Here is a 22,054-nt window from a genome sequence, read left to right as displayed (position 1 = left end):
ATGATATAATTTTTGTAACACATAAGTCTCAAATTATTAGTCTAATTATTGGTTAAAGCAAAATTTTGAAATGCGTGCGTGCCATTCTTTGTGAAATGGAGGGAGTACATAGGAGTACTTACTTTTTTTGCGTTTGTCGACGATCGAGAAAGTCGATGCAACAAACAATTCATGTCTCATATAGTTGAGTCATCATTGAGTCAGGTTTCATGTGCATAGCAAAAGTGCGTGTTCCTGAACATATATACAAATATTGTTTGTTGCATCGATTTAAAATTTCCGCGATCGTCGTAAACCGCAACACCTGTATGAAACAAAAATCCTTTTCAACCTTGTCTTGTTGGCCAGAATTTTTTTGTGCAAGCTCACATATATGCAAAGATGGGCCTAAACAAAATTAAGTTAATCGGATTTAATTTAGTATCTTTTTGAATTAAACCATTTTCGAATTAACATAAAATCAAGATTTTTAAACTTGCTCCAAATTAATTGAAATTTTTATTGTATGTGTATAACACCATTTTAAACTTACCGCAAAAATTTCATCCAATTCAAACTTCGATTGGCCTTTCAAATAAATTGTAAAAAAGGACAACACATGTAAGTACAAAGTTAGATTGAAAATCAATTGGGGAGGGACATAACGCCCAAGCTCTAAGCGCCCGGTCTCAAGGCGCTAAGCGTGCGTGGGTGGGCCCAACCTGGCCTTTGGGGCCCACGCTGGCAGGGGCATAGCGCCTAAGAGCATGTACAATAGTTTACAAGGCAGTCTTTTCTTGTGTGTCCCACGTCATTTACAAAAGACAAAAACATATTGTACAATAGGCCATTTCTTATTGCCTTATCTTATAATTAATGGTTAGATGATTAAAATTAAATAAATAAATGTTAAGAAAAGGTGAAATCTAGTACAATGGAAAATTCATTTTTTTTGGCTTATTCTTCTTGTGACGAGATCATCTCTTAGTTAAGAGAACGCTAATGACTTTTTTCATTTCTCTCTTTCCACATGAGCAATTATCTTACGTGGCATTGCTAAAAAAAGCTGATGTAACCCCATCATACAAGCCCTAAGAAAATGGCGTTGAGCTTCAGAGGACAGGGCGCGAAAGTGTTAGATTTGTTAATGAGCTTCGCTTTTCAAATTTCTTTGGTTTGAGGCTAATCTTGTCAATTTTCAGGCAGCGAGAAGGAAGCAGACACCACGGTCGACTCCCACACCATCTCTCCACAAGGCAGGAGGACACGTGGTGCCAGAAAATGGTGTGGGACCAACAAGGTCAACAATCGCTAGAAACTCGGGGCTTCTACTTGAGTTGCTACAGAAAAATATTCTTAGCTACCGACTGCTCAAGGGCCACACTCAGCACTAGTTTTGATAAAACATCGCTCCCACCTTAAGCTGTGCTAATAGTCTTCGCTGCTACCTCCGTCCAACAATCGTTATGAAAGATTTGATCAACCGAATCCTAATATGTCCTCCTATTGTTAGACGGAGGAAGTGATTCTTTAAATTCATAAAATAAGTCGCGGACACCTTTAAAAACTAAGTGACGTCAACTTTGAATGGGCTTGGATATCATCTTTTCCTTTTTCTTCTTTTGTTCTCCATTTTTGTCTCCCTCGCAAATCAACCTCCTATCTCGCTCCTTCAAAGAAATCTCCTACAGTACATATCGCTCCTTTAAAGAAATCTCCTACAGTACACAATTTTAATGAATATTATACGGAGTACAAGATTTTCAATGCAAAACAATTCGATACGCTAAAGAGCCACTGAAACTGGAGTAGGCATTAAAAATGATGACAGTCGACTATAAAGAATATAACAATAGCAATGAGATAGACACAAGTTTCACAAGAATAAATCGAGCAGGCACACATTATTGGCTAATGACCTATCCAGGACAAACAAGTTCTAGAGAAAAATGAAATGCAGGCATCTGCACATCAACATCGACGAGTTCACCGTCTGAACGACTGAACCGTCCTACCCTACTACTGCGTCACTGACCAAAGCCATCTTTGCAAGCAAGCAAAAATGATTTGAGCACTAAATCTGGCAAGAAGCTCCTGATGGCATCTTGAATTCTCAGCAACAGGCTGCCACGTTCTTCCCTGTTTCAGGAAGTTCCTACATGGAAGCCTTTGTTGCGTCACTGATCATACGAGTTAGGTCTTGGACAACTTCAGACATTGGTGGCCTGAATTCGGGCTCATGCTGCATAAGAAATTTTAGGTCAGTCGGACGTTCCATCTTGCGTAATGATGTTTCATCTCAGATGACATAAGCATATTACCTGAATACAGCGGCTAATAACATCAGCAAACCGTGACAAAGCTTTGTCAGAACATTGCCCTCGAATACAAGGATCTACCATCTTTGATATGGCATCAATATCATAAAGCTGAGGAGTGGCCCATCGCACCAAATGTTGCTCAGCACGTGGACGGGAACTGCAATTTCATTTCCAAAAGAAAAACGATCTAATTCAGCAGATGAAAAAATAACTTTGCAAGCAAATAATCATGGCAGATGAGTGATAAAAGAAACCGCCACGGGCATTGTTTACCTGTCGAAAGGTTTACGTCCTGTAAGAAGTTCCAACATAACGACACCAAAGCTGTAGACGTCACTCCGGTCACTAAAAGATCTGGATTCATGAACTTCGGGGGCTTCGTAATGGAATAAGGCACGAAGACTGCCCGGCAACTGACATCCAAAAGAATATAACATTTATGCATGAGTAAATAGCAGCATTCAAGGTTCTCTTTTGTATCAATCGTAAACTAGTTGGTCTCAGTCGTTTCTACATGATGAAAATGTTTGGCAATTTAACGATATTGCATCCCGAGAGTTCGTAGAGAAGATCGTTTTTTCTTTTAATAATTCCAGAGCGCATTATGATATAATGGCAAAAGATGTTCTACAGATTACAGACATAGCTCAACTTAAGAGGGCTGCCAGAGAGCTCTCGTGGCGCTTCAGGCCTCAGATCTTTTGTTTCCCATGCTGTGCTCCATCATAGGTTGCTTGGTGAGGATGGTTGTGTTTTTCTTTTCATGGCATTGCCCATTGCAGGTGCCATGCTCATATTGTATATCTGGTCATTCATGCTTTCTTAATGAAAATGATGCGCTCCCAGGCATGTTCATGAAATAAAAAGCTTACATCCAAATATCTAAACTGTTATATCTTTTTAATTACTCCGTTTTATTCAAGTACTGGAAAGTTATCTTTGCCAGTGATTCTTTAAGGTCCTTCATCACCTTCAAGAATACTTTGGATAATTCTGGCTTTTTTTTTCTAGAAAATGTTTCAAGTCTTGCAATGATAGAAATAATCAACTTACGAGCCTAAGACTAGGCTTGCTAAATTCTGACTTAATCTGCAAAGGATTTTGCAAGGATGCATGCTGACTGGAACCTTTGGCATCTCTACTGCAAACAGGAAAGGTAAAAGCAAAATACAAAATGTGCAGAGAAAAATGGCAACAAGATAAAGTAAAAAAAAAAGGCAAGCATAATATTTCACAGGCACCGAAATCATGGATGCATCAGAATGATTTACACATGCATAGCTAGGTTTATGCCTACCCATTTTATATTTAGTATATAAATACAATTTTTAGATGCCTATACAGCCTAATTTAGTCGACAGCTCAACATACATGTATTGCGTTTGCATTTCACAGATAACCAAGATAGCAGAAGAGGTATAATTCTAGAACGCTGCATTTATGACATCCAAGCCATGATAAATATCCCAAAGAATTTTGACAGTTGCAATTTTTAGAGAGACAAATCTACTGTATAGCAGCGATTGCAGCATGTAAAGTTGCTAACATCGTAAGAGCTCTATAAAATGTAATGCTCAAACATTTTCATGCTTTTTTTACCTGAGACAGCAATGCAAGGCCACACTCGGAAATTTGAACTGCCAAGGTGCTATTGAGAAGAATAACAGACGGTTCAAAATTTTGATGTCCAATTGGTCGTTGACAGCCATCATGAAGGTATCTGCAAATCCAAGATATACAAAAAACTTAACAACTGCACATGCTTCATACTAAGAAAATATAGAGAAACTATTACTGCTTACTGTAATGCCTTTGCTGCCTCCACAGCAACTTGGAGTCGGGCATTCCATGACAACGCGTTACTGGGTTCATCTACATAATGGAGTTCATCATGTAGAGTCATCTTACTACAGTGCTCGTAGACAAGTAGCCGCTGCTCAAACTCCGCACAGTATCCCACAAGCCCAAGTATATTAGGATGACTCAGTTCTGAAATGTTCACAACTAGCTCTAGGAAGACATCTACCGGTACTCTTGAGTTATCAACGTCGATCTTCAGAACTTCTAAAATCTGTAAGCCAAGTCATTTTTGTAAGTTTATAAGGAAGAAATGCATCACCAATGATATCTTACTAAAGTAAATATCTGAATATTTTTTATAAACAGTTTATACCTCTCCATCAGGAAGTTCCGCCTGATATACTTTACCAAACCTGCTATCTCTTATTAAATTATCTTCACTAAAACTGTTGGTATATTGTTGAAGGGATGCAACAGAAAAGGACTTAACATTAGTTTTTAGATCTATCTTCCCGAGCGAAGGTACTCTGCCTTTTTTAGTACGAACGCTGGCACTGATAATGGCTTTTTCGGTATGTGGTGCAACAGGCTGCAGAAAATGCACTGGTTCTTCCACAAAATTGTCAGTTTTTTCCATATCAATCACATGCTCCTTTTGTTTTTTCGTGATCACCCCGGGAGCAGCTGCGATGTCAGCACTTTGGTTAACTTCCATACTCAAAGTTGTAATGCGGTAAAATAATGTTCAGGATTTTATCCAGTTAAGTTTTTCACCTCTCAACGGTGATGTGGCTTCCTTTGCATCATAAACAACATTAGGAGCTGTTACATACAACTTTCAAATGTCAAGAGTCAATCAAAACATGAAGATCAGCGAACTACCATTCAGCCATGCCGATGGTTGTTTTAACTTTTTTTATATACACGAGGATTGGCGAACTACCATCCATGCCAGTGGTTGTTTTAATTTTTTATACATCCAAATTTGCAGGGCGGTAAATTAAAGTACATAAAGTTATTTACTTCAATTCTAAAAACCTAAAATTTACCTTTCTTTGATGCATTGACTTTCAGCTCCTCCTTTGAATTAGAAACCGTATTTGAAGCTGTTGCCAAAAACTTCACATGTCAAATTCATAGGGGAAAAGATACTACGACATTAAAAGGAATTTATATACGAAGAGAAAAAAATTAGGACCTTTCCCAACAGTGTTCGCAGGTTTTACCAAATGTTCCTTTATATCTGACACTTCCTTGATTTTAGGCTCTCCAAGCCTTTGAGGCTCCCTTCCTATCTGGCTTTTTGTATATACATTGTTCTTTGACTTCCTTTCTTTGTACTTGGACGAACAAAACATTACCATTAACACAATAATTACTGCTGATACCACCCCAACAAGAATGTATCCAACAAATTTGGCTGTCCGAACAGTGTTTGCCCCTGATGTTGGAGAATTTCCATTTGGCACACCAGAAGACTTTGTAGGTTCTTTTGAGGGGACATGTCCTGTTGAAGGTGGTAGTGATGGTAATGGTCCTGGTGCACCAGGCAGTGGAGATGGAGATGGAGCTATGCTAGTATTGAATGGGTTCCCATCCTTCCTGTGTGGTACAACATATTAATATTAATATCAACATAAACACAAGTTACTTACAAAATTGTTAAATTCCTAGTACAGGTAAAAGAAAGAAGATCTTGTCATCAAACACGTTTGCAATGCCAATGCTCCAATTAGAGGCAGACACATGACTGAAATTGATAATAACTCAATAAAGGAGGAGTTCCTTACTGAAAGCTTGGAATACTGAGTAACTTTGGAGGCACAGGGCCGGAGAAAAGATTATTTTCTATATTCCTGTTGAATGCAAAACAGTCAGCACAGAGAAAGGAAGTAATCTAGAAAATAATGAAAGAAAAACTATCTTCTATTTTGATCTTTTCGAGAGAAAAGAAAGGTGGTCTGGTCATACAAATCTTGGAGAGGGAGGTCTTGCAACACGTTAAGGGTCCCAGATATTTGATTGTTCTGAATATGCCTGCATCAGTAGTACAATTTCTATTTAGTTGACACTAGTGCATTTTATTCAAGGAAGCAATGCAATAGGCATCGTTAGTTGATACTCACAGGCTAGTCAATGCTGTTAAGTTTCCCATTGAAGGCGGTAACGGGCCAGTCAAGTTGTTGGCAGAAAAATCTCTAATAAACAAGGTTGATTGGAAATTATCATTTTTATGAAACTTCAGATAAAGAAATAATGTTAGCATGTATTCGCTCCGTTCCAAAATATAGGGCGTGCATGTTTCCAAAATTTTGAACAATGATTAGTCCACCTATACATGCATTGCATGACACAAAATTGATACCGTTGGATTTGTATTCAAAAGAACTTTCCATTGTACTAACTTTGTATGAACTAATCAAAGTACAGTGAGACAAACCATTGGTCAAAGTTAAATCTTGGAAAACGTGCACGCCCTGTATTTTGGAATTGGGGGAGGGAAGAGTAAACCATAATCAGAGTCAACATGCTCTTACAAATTTGCAAGTCCAGTGTGTGATGAAAATACGTCTGGTATATCTCCAGCCAACTGATTGCTGTTCAGGGACCTGCAAAGCAAGAACACAAGGAGGGAGAGTCTGAGAAACTAACTGGGGAAGTTCTAACTGAGAATGGGACCATGTAACATGTATTGGCAATAGTATACTTACATGGCTGTCAAAAGTGTAAGCGTTGACAATGTACTAGGAATGCTACCACTTAGTTTGTTTCCTGATAGGAAACTGTGATTGACAAGAGAAGGCTTAGTAAAAAGAAATGGGTATAACAAGTGGAACAAAGAGTAAAAGAATGCTCGAATGGACATACAGTTGCTGCACTGTGACAGGTAGATTATCCGGTATGGTTCCAGCAATATTATTGTTGCTAAGGTCTCTGCATAAGCCAATAAGTGGTAGGTACTGAGTCAGTAACATAATGTCAATTTAAGATCAAATAGGGTGCCAGCCCAAACTCCACAGAATCAACTTACAAGGAGATTAGCGATGTGAAATTCGCCAATGTGTTACCCAGCTGTCCAGCCAAACTTATACCGGTGAGCTTTCTGCGGAGAACGAGGACACATTGTTCAGATAACCAAATAAAGAGGTTGAAAATTCAGAAACAATGCATAACCACAAATCATACATGTTGGTAATATTAGTCATCACGCAGGTAACACCCTGCCAGTTCTCAGTGCAGGGGTCTCCACCATTTGCAACCCATCCAGGCAGAGCAGGTGATCCAAGTGCAGTATACAATCCATTTATCGCAAACACTATTAAACAATTAAAAACACAACATAAGAAACACAAGAATAATATTTGCATTATTCCCCCATGATAAGCAAACGGGGCAGTACAAGACAGTACGGTCAGCAAACATAGAAAATAATCTGGAATCCCTCAACTCAATGATTTTACCAACTATGAAGACGGATAGCACATACCGTCTTGGTCATAAGTTAAGGTCTGCGAGAGCGGCAGCGCCGACAGCAGCAGCAAAACGGCGGCATGAGCAATTAGTGGTAGCGACGTCACGGGCATGGAGCGTACGGACTTTCTCATCACCACACGCACATCCATGAACAATCCTCAGATGCGGGCATCACCTGACCTGATGACAAATTCACGCAAAACGAAGAAATAAATCATCAACTTCGCTGTAATCTCTGATGAGCAATGTAAATCTGAGTATTACAGCCTGGGGTCTAAAGGAGGGGAAACAAAGGTAAAGCAACAAAAGGAGAAGTCACGCAATGCAGATGAGGGGGATGAATCTTGAAACTGAAAACAGGCCGTAATTCGGCAAGAAACCCACCACACCTGTTTCGCCGTTCACGAGTGAAAAACTTCTGGGAAGAAATCCGCACACCAGAAACTCTTTTTGCACCCAGAAACTCTTTCCCCCCATAAGTAACAACAGAGTACAGAAGCGAAAGGAAATCCGGGAGCGAGAAAGCAGGAAGAGAAGATGCGTCGGATACCTACCAGCAGTGCAGATTCTCGTCTCTACGGCAGCGAAACCCACGGGCCCTGTCTTTGCCCGCCGCCGCTTTATGGAGCCGCTCGCCACCGAAAGCTTACCAGCAGCGAGTCGTAGTGCTCTCCCTTTTCTCCTCGGGGACTAGGCGGACTCTCTCGGAGAGCGTTTTAAAACTTCTGCCGACCTCGGAAAGCCTTGGCCGCTAAGGATTTGCTCGGTGGAGAAGAGAGGAGCGGATGAGGATGGCCACGGGAGAAAGGATGGCTCGATGTAGATAGATCTACTACTGAAAATCCATCAGGAGAAAGGGGATTAGCGGAAGCGTATGGGCGAGCAGCAGCAGCAGGGGATGGAAAGGATGAGCAAAAGGACAAGCATCCACCGGAGCACCTTGGTCTAAATTTATACGCTGCCGCCAGTAGCCAGCAATGGGGGCGAGCGGCGGCTCCTTCTTTTTCTTTCTTCTTTTGAAAACAATACTGCGAGATATAACAAAAGAGAGAAAAAGCTAGGGCTGTGGTTGAGTTGAATCTCATCTCTGGGCATGGCATGGCACCCGGTGCTCCTTTTACAATGTCTTTTGTAACATGGAATTTTTTTAAATAGCAATCCCCTTTTGATATGTCCACGATATGTATGAAATTGTATATTTGGTTTTCGTATCTTGGGTTCACATGATCGAATATGCTTCTATTTTGGCTCGTTTCTGCTTCCGTCGATGCACGCGTCATGTATGTTACGCATCATTGTGAAGCTAAATAAATGACGCGTCTTCAGCTCTACCTTCTTTTACATCGACATACGCGTCTATTTTGGCTCGCATTTGCTTCCGTCGATGCACATATCATTTATGTTACGCATCATTGTGGAACCAAATAAATGACACGTCTTCGACTCTACCTTCTTTTACATCGACATGAACGAATACATGTCTATTTTGGTTTGTCTCTGTTTCCGTCGATGCACATGTCATGTACGTCACGCGTCATTATGGAGCCGAATAGATGACGCGTCTTCGGCTCTACCTTCTTTTACATCAAAGAATATGTGAAGTTCAGTAACTCATCTCGATCAGCTTAAAATTACCATTATCGCAACTATGTCATGGTATAAAGTTGAAATATGAATACAAAAATTTCGGCCAAGGAACTTAACTTCACAGATAATTGATCTGATCATGGTAACACTTGGGATTTTCCATATTAGGATGTCATTTATTTTAAAAGGAGTCACCTCATGCCATTAATTATTTTTTAATGTTTAGAAATTTGCGGTACTCACTAGATCACTACTAGTATAATATGGAATGGAAATTACTGCTCACTATAATATAAATAAGAGGGACTATGAAATTACTACTCACTAAATCAGCGAGCGGTTACTAGTACGAGTATCATTCATCCAGATCGGGATGAATATGACCTTTAGATGAGGAGATCGTACCGCCTCGTGATAGAAATCGCGTGAGCATCTGAAGAAGCATCAATTCATTTACAACAAGATAAATTTTTTTTGAGGTGCGTTACTACGAGATATTGAGTACCGTTTTGCGAATCAAAAGGTTAAATCAGTTAGAGTTTACTGTGATCTACGCGGGGTTTAAAACGAGAGAATCGTAACTCCTTGACACCGGATTTTTATCTACACACACAATTGTGTCTTCCCTGGGTTTAAACGATACTGTAAACCAGTAACTGCTCAGCAAAATCGCACCAGAATTGATGCGTAAAGACGGCCCCATTTACCCACGAGATACCGAGAAATCGGGCTAGTGGAATTTACTGACTCGATTGGCCGGTGATTAATACTACGATCGACTTGAAAGTACGTAAAACCGCTATGACGCGACAATTTCTTCCGGGCTTGAGGGGTTCCCAGCCTGCAAGATGGGCACAACCAATCCAGACCCCTGCAAAGGGCAACAATGATTAGCGCCCTGTGATTCCGCCTTTTGAATTTCTGGCAACTGTGATGGGGAGCTAAGCTAGAAAGCTAGGAGCCGTCTAGCACCAAGGAGTGTGCTCCCCACTGGCCACTCCTCTCCTTGGATGGATGCTTTTGTGCTAAAATATTGTCCCATCTCATCTAAAATAAAAGCTGCCCCATCTTTCTTTCTTTCCAGCGGAAGAAAGATATGCTTATCTCTCCGGTATAATTCCCTCCAATCGGTGCATGTCGTCTCATGCATGACCACCAAAGAGACCCCAGACCAAACTCGTTGCATCGTATTATCCGGCACGCCACCTCCGAACGACTTTAAACTGTTACCGGTATTGGTATTTATCATGCATAGGCCGTACATGTCCAGGTTCCCGTCAGACAAAAATAAGAAGAAAACAAAGAGAAGTGAAACGTTTCCAGCATTTGGGATGATAACGGCTACTACTAGTAGTAGTGCTTATTAAACGCGTCCTGCCCTGTTGAAAACTTAAAATCAATTTGATATTCTAGTAGTACTACTACTATGGTCTAACTAGCCGTTGTAGGCCTGCTGTAGCTGTCTCGGGGCCCGACGGCTGCCGATCCGATTTATCTGCAATCAGGTTCAGTTAATTGATTAAACTATAATCAACGACGGCGACAGCCAGCCAGTCGACGCCATCACGTGCGTGCTTCGCCGTAAATAACCCAGCTGCTGCTAATAATCGCGTCGTGCGGCTCGACAGACGACAGGGATGTGTGTGGCGTTGACAGTGGGGCAACGGAGTTGGGAAGCGACAAGCAAACAAAGGGACAGGGTGGAATGGGACAGCAAACGTAGCTCTCCCCCTCCCTGCGGCAGACATCATTGCGGCGTGAGCGATGGTCGAGCTTCCAACGCAACCAAAAGACCGATCTGATGAAAATAGTTAGCTAATCCACTTATACACTTTAACATTCATTCTCACGTGTGACGGTGAAGAGAAGTCAACACGTGTAAACTTAGAGGTATAATGACTCAAGAGGCCAATACATTGACGGAGGGGATAACAGCAATTTTTAAGATAAATTGTGAAAGTCAGAACTTAAACTTGAGACCTTTGACTCTAATACCATGTCAAGCTTCATGCGCTAGCAATACAATCAAAAGACCGATCTGATGGAAAGGGTTAGGTAATCCACTTATACAATTTAACAGTGTTGGACGCACCGTAGCTGCGAGAAGTTGGGCTGTCAACCTGTATCACAGCGTCTTTAGGGGATTTGGTTTGGGTGGGAATCAGGTTCAAGGGTCCGAATGTGTGCACAGAGGGGATACTGAGCTGAAATCACTGTACGCCTTGTCGGTGGTGACCAGCGGGCGTTCACCTCACAAGTCTAGCCAAACGGACCCTGGCAAACTGGTCCAAGATCTTAACAGGTCTCAAACTCATCAGGATGTAACTACTAGGCAGGCAAACCGCGAACGCGACTATGGTTACTGTAACGACACGAGGGCAGACAGAAGAACATGGAAGTAATAGATAGGTTCCATTTACCTGATCCGTCAGTCTATCAGGAAACTCTTTTTTTTCCTAAGAAACATTATCAGGCATGTAACGATCAAGTATAGTATCACGACAATCGAAAACAAAAGGCATATATATAGATCAGTAGCAAGAGGAACTGATATCAGCAACTCCAAGTAGAATCCCGCCACAGCACAACAGGGTTAAAGCAAAACATGCTTCAGAGCAGAGATCTAAACATGCCCCAGTATCGAGAGCAGAACTGTCAAGGAGAACCGACAACAGAAGTGCTACTCCGCGGGTTGCGGTGATTCTGACTGCAGTTTAAGTTAGGCTAGAACAGCAAGAGGCTATTTACTTCTGCCAAGCTAGCTGCTTGGCCTTCACGAGGAACCAGCAAAAGGACTGGACTGATGCGATGTCCATCGGACCATCTCCAGGGGGGGAAAGGTGCACGTCGGTTATAACAGTTTGTTTACCTCTTGCTCTTCTGCAATTTGTTCCAAACATGTTCATCACTAGCAGGACGATCATCACCGCAAGTGGTTCTCCTTCTCAATGGCATTCTTTCTAGGCCGAGCTGGTGACCTTGCACGAACACTGTTGTTATCCTTGTTGGTACTGGCAGATTCGTCGGGCTTGGTGGAATTGCGATCCGTAAGTGGGTTGCTCTCGGCAGGCACTGGGGACATTCCTCTGGGCAACCTGAGGGGAATGTCAGCTCTGCTTCGTGGAGCAGCTTCACAGTTATCCGGGGCAGAGGGCGGTGGGGGAGGCTCTGTAGGGACAAGCTGAATTGTCGACTTGCACCAGTTTTTCCTCTGCTTTGGTTTTGCCCCGGGTTGTTTCACCTGAAAGAGATAGAAGTTATACAACCAAAATGATACAGTCGTATTACAATAAAGATTCATCAGTGAGAAATCTAGAGGTGCCAAAAGCAAACTCAAAAGCAATAACACAATGTTGGGTTAGCTTCAGGATTTTCAGTGAGTTTGAACGATAGGGAGAAAAGTAGTACTTACTATGTTATTTCCAATGTCAGCCAATGGTTTTCTTGATTTTGGTTCTTGAGCTTCTTTCTCAGCCATAGCATTCTCAAGAAGCATGATTCCCTGCTTCACATCTTCCTTCAATTTGACATCATTATCTGAGAAAGAAACATCACCACATTCACTACCTTCCGTCGGAGATGGTTCATCATCTATTTCTTTCTTGATGTGCACCCTGTTGGTACATTTCGAAGCATCACATCCACAAGCAGTACCACATTGTGAACCTCCTGCTTTGCACTCACAATATCTGGTCTTGCATAATGATTTTGATGTACACGAGCAGCACTGTGACGCATGGTCTTTCTGAAAATTAGGAATTTCATCACTATGCATCTCTGACTTGACATTTTTATGTGAATTGTTGCCACTCAGATTGGATGATTTTCTCCGTCGTGTATTGACTTTCTTGGATGATTTTACCCAATCCGAATCAGAACCATCACTCATATCATCTAATTCTTGTGACTCCTCAGCATCTGATATGTCCATGTCATCAGACCAGTAGAAGTTGTTCTTACTATACATGGAAAATTGTGAAGCTCGAGCACTCTACATTTAGGAGGGACGATATAAATAACACAGGCCATGAATATGACCAAATGCAATCGAGATAGAACTGAAAACATAAAAGAGCATAGCTAGATACCTTCCGCAATGCGTACGTTTGGCCATCTTCTGGACCGACAGTTGTATCACACCTTAAGGCCCTACCAGATTTCTTCGCATTGTTCATTGCAGTAAAAAGCTGTTAATTAAAAAAAAGAATCAGTGCGCGAACGATAGCTGCAATTATATTGACTTAATGAAACACATTATCAAATTATCGGTGGTATAACAAAATGTACGATTAGAATTTTACCAGCATATTTTGATTATGTAGATCATTAGTCTGTGCTTCTAATTGTCTCGTTCTGCCATTAAGCACAACCACCTTTTCTTTCAGTTCGCCAATGACGAGGTCTTTCTCTCTACACATCACCTCCTTATCATGTAATTGACATCTAGAAGTGACATACAGAAAATTATAACAAATTTAGAAAACCAGGGATGTCATTTAATATGTTCTGCACAACTTCAGTAATGAGAAAAAGGCAATGCAGAACATAAGGGGTATAAACAACATTGGAAACGAAATGATAAGTACAACATACCTTGAAGATGATGCTAACTGAAAAAGGTAATTCATAGTGTTCTTTGCATCAGGTAGGGACCTTATGTGGTTCCATCTGCCTCTACCATTGAACGCACGCTCCCGATCCTCCGCTTCAGAGAGTTGAGAAGCCATGGAAACCATAGCACTAGATGATGAGGACAACATGTTTTCTAGTGCTGACATTCTAGAACTTCTAGCACTAGGAGACATTGCCTGAGGACACTCCTTCAGCTTTGCTATTTCCTTTGATATTGCTGCTCTCCTGTTTTAAGAAAAAATATCTTGTAAAATAGATGCAAATCTAATACAAAAGACACGACAGTCAATCAACTAATATACAATTTTACAATTACAACAAATGTTGGTTCTGAATGTAAATAAAAGAACATATCAGAGCAAATTTTACTAAGGTGGCGTAAATCCCATTATATCCCTTTAGAAAAATTATATATTGTAAGAAAAGTTGGAACCGAAGTGTCTTCGAAACAAATCCGAAGGTTCGAGTCTATAAATCTGCATGCCCTGCAGATTTGAGCTGACCACTTGGCACCAATCCTTCAGTGGTATGGTCAAGTTGGTAATAAAAAGGAGTTATTTTCAAATGATCTATTTACATTTCTGATAACTAAAAGCAAATTCACATTTTTGTCCAGCATCTGAACTGCTCAAAACAATGCACCTACATATACAACATTAAAAATATAAGCTCTATATCATAGCAAAAGAAGAAAACTGAGACTTACTCTTGCATTTGTCGTTCATAGTGTGAACGTAATTCGTATGCCCTTACAGTCACTTCAAGTTCATCATCAATGGTCCGCATCAAGGCCTAGTGTCATATCAAAGAATATTTCAGACATAGTACAACATGAAAGTACAAGAGGCTAAAAATTGTATCTGCTTAAAAATTGTGAAGTTCTGTAAGGTCACCTGAATCCCTGATCCGTTTCCACTTCCTTGAAATTTATGAATTAAAACAAAAAGGCAGTAACTTCATGAGTTGTGACTTATGAGCACAAATATCTCAATGGCATCAGAAAACAAGTCACTCTATGTAGCTTCTTACCATATGTATCGCGGGTGGACTTCTTTGCTTCAAGCAAATCCTTCAGTCTTTTCGTGGCCATTGTAGCTTCTTCAGTTTTTCGCTGTAAAACCTACAATATGGAGCAGGCTAGAATAACTACCAAGTTTTTGTAAGCTACAAGAGAGAGAAAAGAAGAGAAACCTAACCATTTTCTGCTTCTGGTTTAAGGCTAGGAGTTTATGCATCTCATATTCATTCCGTCTCCCTTCCTTTTTTAGCTAGTTAACACAAACACAACATCCTCACCATAAGTCTTCCAACAATTTGGAGTTTACTAGAAAAATGAACTACTCCCTCCGGCCCGAATTACTTGTACTAAACTGTGACAAGTAATTCCGGCCGGAGGGAGTACAAAACGTAACTAATACTTACCTGAAGCACTTCCTTTTCACGAGCAGCCTTCCAAGATCTAAATTGCTCGGATTCTTGTTTAATCTTTTGTTGAAGTTGAACCTAAGATGCCATGAAAATGACATATGTCAGAAGATAAAATTAAATTATATTTGGGAAGTCTGAAGAAGGAAAAAACCTTCTGAGATTTGATTCGTTGAATTTCCCCTTGTAAACGCATAGCTGCCTCATCACTTTTATGCTTCTGTCGTAGCAGCTGTTGTTGAGCTTGCTGCTTCTTCTTGAGCTGAGAGACATCGCATATGGTGGCAATTAGTATCTGACAAAGAGAAGAAATCAATTTATGAATGTACAAACCTGAGATTCAAGCGTGCTCAGCTTCTGAAGGTAATTTTCTTTCAGTTTGTGTCCACACTCATCAGTTGAAGAAGATATATTGGTTAATGTGTGACGAAGATCCTCGATTTCTTTCTGTTAAAAATAATAAGATTATTAATGTTTCAGGCTGGAAAGTAAGGAATCAGCTATTTTATGCTGGTAAACCTGAAGGGCCTTCTTCTCTTGCTCCACCTCATGTAACTTTGTCTCATAATGTTGCTTGAGAACAGAGGTGTCACTCTTTGCAAATTGTTTCATCTCCGCCTTCACAAATTTAAATTGGAAACAGGTATTGTCATACGCTTCCAGATGGAGAAAAGAACATAATACCAGACCACAGTTTCAAGTATAAGAATCATGGTATAAGGTTAGTTATCTTTGAACATGACTAGAACTGGGATGGTTACATAGATGTAAAAGCTAGTATTAGAATAAACAATCCAGCGATAAAGTGTCGATGCCAAGCTAAATAAATTGTTTTAAATTCGTATGTGAACAGTTACAATTATATAGAATGAAAAATAGTACTGCACCTCCTTTTGCTGAAGTCTTTTATCAAGATCCTGCAGCTCCTTATCAAGTTTCTCTTGCAGGGATGAATGTTCTCTCTCCTTTTCTTCTTCATCAACTTCACCTTAAGATAGTAGAGTTATCCAACAATACCATAGGAAATAGCTGGGCAAAACTAGACAGTTTCTCGCAGTATTCTATATTTAGGTACAAGAGCAATCAAGGCACTGCTGCTTGCAGGATGTTACAAGAAGGATGCTGATTTCAAAAGTTTTTTTTAAAAACTATTTGAACAAGTAATGAAGTAAGAAGGTTGCGATAGATCGAGTGCTGTACGTAGTAGTTTCACTCTCAGCAGCGTACTACAGCACCAGAAGAAAAAAAATCCTGAACAAGTGTTAAATTAGATCTTATAAACCAATTTATCGTGATATTAAAAAAATAAACGATCATAAGCAGGAAATCCTAGCTCGATGTCTGTGGTGGTCATGGAAATGTAATATGTCCATTAGGGAAAGAAAAGTTTGCTTATTAGAGAAAGTGCTTTTTACACATGGTATCAATGTGTTTTAATAACTTACTTGATGCTTCAGGCATTCCTACATCACAGCCTGAACCTAGGTCATCTAGAAGCATGCCCTTATCCAATGCAAGCTGATCATGTAAACCGTTTCTACAGGCAGCTGAGAACTTTTGCCGTGTTATTTCATCCTCTAACTGCTGAATCTTTGATATATATGTCTTCATAAGGTCCACATCCTGCTCAACCCAAAAAATGTACCAACATACAACAGTTGATGTAGGATGGACGGCTGGTATAGCAATGTGCAAACATATCTGCATTATATCAGAGTTTAAATTTACACACCTCACTACTGGCATTTTCAATATCATCCCACGATTTTCCATTCCGTGCTGATTCAAGCTTCAGCATCAGCTGATCCTTTTCCAGCTGCCAAGAAGTAACGAATATGTTATTTGCTGTGCTACGTTAACAGAGTTATTCAAGTGCACCTGGCTAAACAACATTCTGTTCTAGAGATGGTCCAGACAAACAGAAGGCATGTGGTATAATGTAACTGCCTACAATGAAGAAATAAAATGTTACATCAGAGTTAACATGCATCTAGATGTCACGTTACTATGGAGGGTGAACCCATATAGCTCTGATAAGTAATGCTATGTACAGAAGTTTATTATGACTTCATTGAATCAGGATATGCCCAGGGTTCAAGCATGCACAAAACAAAATCAATACCTGGGCAGAAAGTGCACGCTGCGCTAACTGTTCACAAGACATCTCCCTTTCCTTGAGTTCATAGCAAAGCTCTGAATTTTTTAACTCGAGCAGAGAGACCTTTTGTTGCAGCAACTGGAAGATGCACAAAATAACATTAGAGATAAAATAAACTAATTTGATTGGTCTATGGCTCTATGCACCAAACCGACCTGAAGTTCTTCTAGTGCTGCACTCCCACTACGGGAAAACAAAAGTTCACTCTGAAGCTGCTCTAGTTGACTTCTTAATTTCTGCATCTCTGCTGTGACAGGGTCTCGATTGATCTATCAATCGGATATAAAAGAATAAGCAAGTCATGTCAACCCCAAAAGGAACATAGTATAGCATCTATGAGGATAGAGCAAGCATACCACTGCTTTATTTTGAATATTTCGTGCACGATTGGCATATTTTAGGGTATTAATTGTTTCTTCTGCATTAGAATCAGCAGGACTAATGCAAGCTGCAGAAAAATAAATGGCAAAGAAAACTGATTTCAATACAAGTGTCCTCGTTAGGCTAATATGAGTATATAAGTATGGAAAATTAGACTTACCAATCATAACAGTTCTACTATTTCCACCTAGAGAATCCTGCAAGAAAATAATTAGCGCTAGCCATGGACTGTTCTAAATGTATCAAGGCAAAGGTGTGACACACAACATCTTACATTTTGGAAGTTCAGTTTTCTGGCTTAAAATAAGGCGAGATATTATAGAAATACAAATGATCATGTGTTTGTGTATCTTAAGTAAACAAAAGCATCGACTAACATGGAAAAGGGTATTCAAGCATTATAAAGTTTGATAGGCAACAATAGACATGTATAAATTGAATCTGGGCTAGAAGGTTGTAGCCTGTAGGAAGTTCCAACAATTTAAGAAAGTGACACATCTGGCACAAACATAAGAATAGGAATATAGGATATGCATTGCAAGCAATGGTGCATTTTCCCAATCATATGTATGAATTCAAAATAACATAAATATAAATACCAATATATTAATATCCATACCTGCAGTAGGCGGGTTAATTTACTGTCACGATATGGGACAAATGCTCCTTCTTTCCTCTTCTTTTCGTCACCTAATGCACTAATAACATTTCCAAGAGCTAGTAGTCCTTTGTTTATGTGTATTCCTATATCAACAAAATAAATAGCACAAAATAAATCAGTATACTAATTATATATTGAAACCAAAATCTACAAACGCAAGTAGAGCATTCCTTGCCTTCTTTAAGTCGCAATCCATCAGCTCCTGTTCGTTTAGCCCTTTCAGAACCAGCCAAGTCAACTAGATGAAACTTTGATGATAATATGTCATAATCATTATTAGTTGTCTTGTCAGATGTAAAATTTGAGGTTTTCTTTTGCTCGATAGAAATAGTGAAGATTGCATGAGAACGGCTGCAAAAAAAAATCGGTCAAATAAAGAATCATCAGTTCAGCAAACTAGTTTAAATAATGATCAAACAACTAACATTTACTTGCCGTGTTTTATTTACGTGTGTTATAGTGCTGTACCCTGCCTCGGTTGAGGCCTATGAACTTTTTCCCTAGCTCTCCAATAAAATAAACACAGATGTCTTTACATTTTCTTGAGAAAAAAAACATATATGGCAATACAAAAAGGGAACAACTAAATATACAGGATGATCAAGGCCAGTTTCATTGTGCATTCACTAACCACTTAAAGCGAGCATATAACCATTTTAGCAACTACAACACAGAACAACTAAAAAAAGATTTTCTGACAGAAAATGTGCTCATGTAAAAAAGAATCGAATAGAGTAAATTTACATGTGTATAGACTTGAAACTTTTGGTTAACTTACCTTGACTGACTATTCATGTTTGTACTCCCAGTAGCACGTGAAGAAGACCCACGCGCCAAGTACAAGGCCATTTCTTCTTTTGACTTGACCTCAGCCTCCGTGACGCCAGCAAGTGTAATGCTGCCATTTGCAGTTTCTCGAATCTGAATAGGCACTCTGGCAGGTGCTGAGGCTTTGGCAACACACCCTGGATCATCGAGCAAATCAAAGACCTCTTCCTTGAATATCTGAAGTGAACAGCAACACCTCACCAAATGATGATACGCATAATATATGTTGGAACCAAAAAAGTAAAGACAAATACTAACAGCTAGCATACCTCAATGAAAGATACCCTAATTAACAACTCTGCATCATCCTTCATTGCATCAGCTTTCCTGAATATTGTTTCCATGACTTGTGGAATTATTCCTCCACAGTTCGCTTCACCAGTATAGTTGGTACCCATCGTGTACGTCTTCCCAGATCCAGTCTAAAGAAGTATGCAAAAGAAAAAGAAGGTAAGTCACTTGATAAGCATCTGACTAAAACAATAGTCGTAACATTATAATTACATTAATTGCTAGTGTGCAACTTTCTATGTTGTATGCCCGAGACCTAGCCATTCAGGATCCTGTAACTAGGTGGCGCATAAGTGTTCTTTGTATTGTTAGAAGCAAAGTGGCAAGATCATTTTAAACATGATACTAGTTCACAAACCATAAAAGAGAATGAAGGATAATAGCCAAACCATATAATTTATGATGTACTTTGATATACTAAAGCCATAGTTGCCCAGCAATGACTCTCGGTGTAACATACATATTACACACAGTGCGAAATGATGGATAAACCTCGAGCACAAATATAAAAAAGATGAATGCCTCGCATCTATCATGATGCCAAAGTAAAACATCTTTCTAACAAAACAGTCCTTAAAAGTTATACCAACGGCTAAAGTAACAATAGTAATAGTTACGAGTGAAGCTATAAAAGTAACTAATTATAATTGCCTATTTAAACATACAAAAGAAATACCTGGCCGTAAGCTAGCACAGTAGTGTTGTATCCACAGAATAATGAGTCAATTAGTGGGTGCACGCATTGCTCAAATATCAGTGTGGATGGAGAGCCCGTGCTGCCATAGACATGATCATAAGTGAAGACGTGTGGCCCAATTTGGACCTACAATAGCGCACAAAAGAGTGATATTAGCCTCTATTGGACCTATAAACCACATAGATTGTATTGATTCAGTATTGTATCCAGTAAGCACAATAAAACCTAGTGTTAAATATAACACGCATTAAGATTATGCTCAAAATCAGCAAGGACAATGGTCATAAGCATAGAAACCACATCCCGCATCTTCCCTATGCACCCGAGCCCTTGGTGGATCTGGCCGGCCAAATTAAACTACACACTCCAATAAACTAAAAATCCCAGAGATGGCAGGGTTATTTCTTTGAGAATACAGAGACGTGATTCTCCTAACCAACAGATGGCAACAAACCAGACAAATTGGTCGACAAAATAAACAACTCCAGGAACATATTATGCTGATTCGATATCATATACTCATTTACCAAATTGTAATCCTAACAGCGCATGTTTTTCAAGACCATCCGACGCCACACGGAAAAGGACAATTATACCTGCGGCTCGCAGGGGGTGACGGTGACGCAGTCAGTGCAGCCAAGGAGGAGCTCCGACGTGATGAGCGGCCTGACGTTGACAGCCACCTTGACGCTGTCACTCTGCGGTTGCGACGCCATTTCCGAGCTCCCCATAGGATCCCTAAACAAGAATCCCCCCAAGAAAAACGATCAGAACAAGGTCCAAGGCCCAAAATATACCGTAAAAACAATACATCCAAAAATTCCAAGCCGAAACTCGAGAAATCCCAAGATTCATGAGGCCGAAATCTGGAATCTGAGCCGAGGGATTTGAATCCGACTCACCTCACCGTGCCCTCGCCGTGGCGGCGCCTCCCGTCGACGGCGGCGGCAGCGCGGACGGGTGGGGGCTTATCGTAGCCTCGTAGGAGGGACGCGATGAGAGACGGCGGCGGCGGCGGAGGAGGTGGGGGAGGGAGCTCGGTGCGGAACGGAACGGGAGGCGTGCGAGAGAAATGGGGAAGAAAATAAAATGAGAAGAACAAGAGAGGGCTCGGCGGCTCGTCCGTGGATGCGATTTCGAAATTCAAATTGGTACGCGATGGTGGGGCTTCCCGTGGAGACGCGGCCCCCTTCTCTGTCAGCTGCTGAGCACGTGCCATGCATGTTCCAGCAAGGCAGCCGTTGTTCGGACCTATTTTTGGACCGTATTGGCGCCCAGCCTACTTGTTGCTTGAGTAGGTGGTATTGGCTGCAAACTTGCAATTTGCTGTCTTTTTTAATGCTTAACATAACAAGCTCGGCGATTTGAAATGGCTGACCCATGTGATTTTTGTTTTGTTTCCTATTGTGAACTTGTGTCTTTGCTAGAGGAAATTAAAATAATATTTTTCTAACGTAGCAAAAAAGCTATCTTTTGATGTTTTGAAATGTTACAAAAATCTCACACAAATTGATCCGTAGGAACTTAGGGCTTGTTTGGAAGGGCTGCCGGCCATTGCTCGCATCGCAGCGGAGATACGGCAGCTGGGGTGCACTGTCCGCCTGCAGCCCGTCGTTTGGTATTTGTCGCATGCCGGAGGCGGAGCCTGGACGAGATCACGAGATGGTGCACTGGAAGAGTAAGAAGAAGAGCTGCCGGTGCTGGGAGAGTTAGAAGAGAGCGGCTGTAGGCCGTGGCGCGACCTGCTGCTGGCGAGGAGCGGCGGCGGCGGAATTGCAGATGGCGGGCGGAGCGCGGAAAGCGGGCGGCGAGCGACAGCC

General features: G+C 40.7%; 2 protein-coding genes across 4 annotated transcripts; both read right to left on the bottom strand.

Moving 5' to 3' along the window:
- Window positions 1-1,764: 1,764 nt before the first annotated feature.
- Window positions 1,765-8,509, bottom strand: LOC100836091 (protein STRUBBELIG-RECEPTOR FAMILY 3). 2 transcript variants are annotated; one of them, XM_003560034.4, is made up of 19 exons: window positions 8,129-8,509; window positions 7,588-7,754; window positions 7,287-7,416; window positions 7,132-7,203; window positions 6,969-7,034; window positions 6,812-6,883; window positions 6,638-6,709; window positions 6,227-6,298; window positions 6,072-6,137; window positions 5,891-5,956; window positions 5,299-5,702; window positions 5,150-5,206; window positions 4,875-4,922; window positions 4,474-4,784; window positions 4,103-4,371; window positions 3,900-4,020; window positions 2,574-2,713; window positions 2,301-2,457; window positions 1,765-2,221 (listed from the first exon to the last, which is right to left on the bottom strand). In XM_003560034.4, exons 2-19 carry the CDS (start codon window positions 7,721-7,723, stop codon window positions 2,135-2,137), a joined length of 2,346 nt encoding a protein of 781 aa, XP_003560082.2. In that variant the 5' UTR covers window positions 7,724-7,754; window positions 8,129-8,509; the 3' UTR covers window positions 1,765-2,134. The 2 variants fall into 2 exon arrangements, with proteins under 2 accessions (XP_003560082.2, XP_014752856.1); XM_014897370.2 differs by having other exon boundaries at window positions 7,588-7,749.
- Window positions 8,510-11,666: 3,157 nt separating this feature from the next.
- On the bottom strand, window positions 11,667-21,468 carry LOC100828670 (kinesin-like protein KIN-4C). Of its 2 annotated transcripts, none has more exons than XM_010238614.3 (27): window positions 21,137-21,468; window positions 20,831-20,972; window positions 20,214-20,360; window positions 19,516-19,668; window positions 19,197-19,423; window positions 18,594-18,769; window positions 18,377-18,501; window positions 17,918-17,954; window positions 17,733-17,824; window positions 17,532-17,645; window positions 17,341-17,454; window positions 16,951-17,034; window positions 16,664-16,841; window positions 16,106-16,206; window positions 15,738-15,836; window positions 15,552-15,665; window positions 15,373-15,480; window positions 15,216-15,296; window positions 14,990-15,061; window positions 14,823-14,913; window positions 14,687-14,712; window positions 14,500-14,585; window positions 13,755-14,018; window positions 13,463-13,604; window positions 13,250-13,348; window positions 12,574-13,152; window positions 11,667-12,402 (listed from the first exon to the last, which is right to left on the bottom strand). In XM_010238614.3, exons 1-27 carry the CDS (start codon window positions 21,451-21,453, stop codon window positions 12,085-12,087), a joined length of 4,086 nt encoding a protein of 1,361 aa, XP_010236916.2. In that variant the 5' UTR covers window positions 21,454-21,468; the 3' UTR covers window positions 11,667-12,084. The 2 variants fall into 2 exon arrangements, with proteins under 2 accessions (XP_010236916.2, XP_010236921.2); XM_010238619.3 differs by having other exon boundaries at window positions 16,106-16,200.
- Between the last annotated feature and the right edge of the window lie 586 nt (window positions 21,469-22,054).

Source organism: Brachypodium distachyon, chromosome 1 (assembly GCF_000005505.3).
Source record: "Brachypodium distachyon strain Bd21 chromosome 1, Brachypodium_distachyon_v3.0, whole genome shotgun sequence".
In the NCBI taxonomy this organism is placed as follows: Eukaryota; Viridiplantae; Streptophyta; class Magnoliopsida; order Poales; family Poaceae; genus Brachypodium; species Brachypodium distachyon.
Note: the sequence above shows the minus strand (reverse complement) of the source record. Positions and strands in the feature narration are given on the sequence as shown.

Bases quoted from the DNA above. Each gene is read 5' to 3' on its own strand.
- LOC100836091 (XM_003560034.4), bottom strand. From the start codon at position 7,723: ATGGATGTGCGTGTGGTGATGAGAAAGTCCGTACGCTCCATGCCCGTG. The intron at 7,035-7,131 runs GTAAGTTGATTC...TGGCTTATGCAG, and splicing joins TTCACATCGCTAATCTCCTT to AGACCTTAGCAACAATAATA. The intron at 6,884-6,968 runs GTATGTCCATTC...TGTCAATCACAG, and splicing joins CCTGTCACAGTGCAGCAACT to TTTCCTATCAGGAAACAAAC.
- LOC100828670 (XM_010238614.3), bottom strand. From the start codon at position 21,453: ATGGCACGTGCTCAGCAGCTGACAGAGAAGGGGGCCGCGTCTCCACGG. The intron at 16,207-16,663 runs GTAAGTTATTAA...TACTATCTTAAG, and splicing joins AGGAATGCCTGAAGCATCAA to GTGAAGTTGATGAAGAAGAA. The intron at 13,153-13,249 runs GTATCTAGCTAT...TCCTAAATGTAG, and splicing joins AAACGTACGCATTGCGGAAG to AGTGCTCGAGCTTCACAATT.